The sequence below is a fragment of the Phaseolus vulgaris genome, chromosome 2 (genome assembly GCF_051622355.1).
Source record: "Phaseolus vulgaris cultivar YP4 chromosome 2, ASM5162235v1, whole genome shotgun sequence".
Classification (NCBI taxonomy): domain Eukaryota; kingdom Viridiplantae; phylum Streptophyta; class Magnoliopsida; order Fabales; family Fabaceae; genus Phaseolus; species Phaseolus vulgaris.
In genome coordinates, this window is record NC_143499.1 from 37,124,153 (window position 1) to 37,126,637 (window position 2,485).

Genomic DNA, 2,485 nt, shown 5'->3' on the forward strand with positions numbered 1-2,485 from the left:
TATAAAAAGCAAGTTTGGCACATGCGGTGATAAGTCTAGTCTCTATACATCTGCACTCATGATGTTAACATAATTGAAATAATCTCGGATGCTGATATGTTACCACTAAAAAAAATCTACTTCTCAAATTAATAAAATAATATTTTAATCATATTTAATTTATTTTTTAATTTTAAATATTATTATATTATTATAAGATTACTTTATATATATATATATATATTTTACTGTGTATGATATGGAAGAAATCTTTTCCAACAACCTCATTCTTCAAATATAATTTTTTTTAATAAAAGGTTATATTATAATAAAATAATAATTTATTGAAATATGAAGTAAATGTTCCAGTTAAGGATATCAAAGAATGAGTGGTCTAAAATCAGACTTCAGATTACTATAAATTAGGGATTCCGCATTGCTCTTTCTCAAATTACAATGAAATATCTAAGCTCCTACTTCACCTTTGCTACTGCCATTGCACTCTTTTTTTCCTTTGAACCTTCTTCACCAGATCCTCATGAAAACTTTGTTCGATGTCTTTACAATTATCCCCACATCACCAACACAATCTCCAATGTTGTTTACACCCAAACCAACTCTTCATACTCCTCTCTCCTAGATCATACCATTGAAAATCGTAGATTCTCCAACTCAAGCTCAAAACCCCTTGTCATTGTCACACCACTGGATGTTTCCCAAATTCAAGCCACTATAATCTGTTCCCAACGCCATGGCCTGCAGATTCGAACCCGAAGTGGAGGCCATGATTACGAGGGTCTCTCCTACGTTGCCCAGGTTCCATTTGTCCTCCTTGATCTCTCAAACCTTCGACAAATCGCAGTTGACGAAGAAAGCCGAACTGCATGGGTTCAATCTGGGGCAACCCTTGGTGAACTTTACTACAGCATTAGCCAGAAAAGCAAAACGCTAGGGTTCCCAGCCGGTGTGTGCGCCAGTGTGGGCATTGGTGGCCACTTCAGTGGAGGTGGTTATGGACTCATGATGCGTAAGTACGGTATTGCTGCTGATAATGTCATGGATGCTCACATAATCGATGTGAATGGTAACCTTCTTGACAGACAAGCCATGGGTGAGGATCTGTTTTGGGCCATTAGAGGAGGTGGTGGAGCAAGCTTTGGAGTCATTGTGGCTTGGAAGGTAAAACTGGTTCCAGTTCCATCAATTGTGACAGTGTTCAATGTTTCAAGGACATTGGAAGAGAATGCAACCGAGATCATTCAAAAGTGGCAGCTTGTGGCCCATAAATTGGACGAACGCATAATGATTAGGGTGGACATAGCAAGGGTTAATTCAAGTCAACATGGAAAGCTAACAATTCAAGCAATTTTTGTGTCCTTGTTTCTGGGAGGAGTAGAAGAGCTTATTCCATTGATGCAAAACAGCCTCCCAGAGTTGGGTTTGGACAGAAACGACTGTAAAGAGACGAGTTGGATTGGGTCAGCTGTTTTCACCAATGCTGTGTTGATTGGATCTTCAGGCAATGAACCCCCCGAATCTATGCTCAACCAAACTCAAATTCGTTCTGGAAATTACAAAGCAAAATCTGATTATGTGAAACAACCCATTCCTATTGAGGGATTACGAGGATTATGGCGTTTGCTTTGTGACGCTAAGGTTGAATATGCTCAACTTCAATTGGCTCCTTATGGGGGCATAATGAACGAGATTTCAGAGTCTGAAATTGCGTTCTCGCACAGATCTCAATACATTTTTCATATACACTATTGGGTCAGCTGGCAAGAGGAAGGGGACGAGATAGCACAAAGACACATGAATTTTATTAGAAGAGAGTATAAATATATGGAACCTTATGTTTCAAATTCTCCAAGAGCTGCATATATAAATTACAGAGACCTTGACATTGGGGTAAATAACAATGGTTACACAAGCTACACCCAAGCCAGCATTTGGGGTTTGAAGTATTTCAATAATAACTTCAAGAGATTGGCTAGAGTGAAGACCAAGGTTGATCCTGAAAACTTTTTCAGGAACGAACAAAGTATTCCTATACTCTCTATGGAAGAATATTAAATTATTTTTAAACCATATAGTATGTAGAATTCAAATAAAATAAATTTAATGAATGGTAAACTATCTAGTATCTACCATTCAAATAAAATATGTTGTTATGCTTTTAATTTATGTTTTTTCGGAGAGTAATTCAAATGTTTGGAATTATACCTAATAAGAAATATGTTTTATTAATGTAACATCCCCATATTTTATATTTACCCACATCTAAAAAATAATAATCTATGTAAAATATTAAAAAGAATATGTAAAACTTAATAAAAAAAAGTCCATAACTCTTTCTTAAAATGTTTCAAAACATATTTCACTTTATAATACTTTAAATATTTAAAAAAAAACATTAAAATAATTGTTCAAAATGAAATAAAATATTTCCTCATTCAACTTCTCATTGGGAGCACCTGTAACACCATCTGCTTCCGTGTAAATACAC

General features: G+C 35.5%; 1 protein-coding gene across 1 annotated transcript; it reads left to right on the forward strand.

Annotated features, from left to right (window-relative positions):
• The first annotated feature begins 418 nt into the window (after positions 1–418).
• Positions 419–2,159, forward strand: LOC137811773 (tetrahydroberberine oxidase). The gene has a single exon (XM_068613606.2). The coding sequence runs from the start codon at positions 436–438 to the stop codon at positions 2,050–2,052; it is 1,617 nt and encodes a 538-aa protein (XP_068469707.1). The 5' UTR covers positions 419–435; the 3' UTR covers positions 2,053–2,159.
• Positions 2,160–2,485: the final 326 nt, after the last annotated feature.

Coding starts and splice junctions, on each gene's coding strand:
- LOC137811773 (XM_068613606.2), top strand. CDS start 436: ATGAAATATCTAAGCTCCTACTTCACCTTTGCTACTGCCATTGCACTC.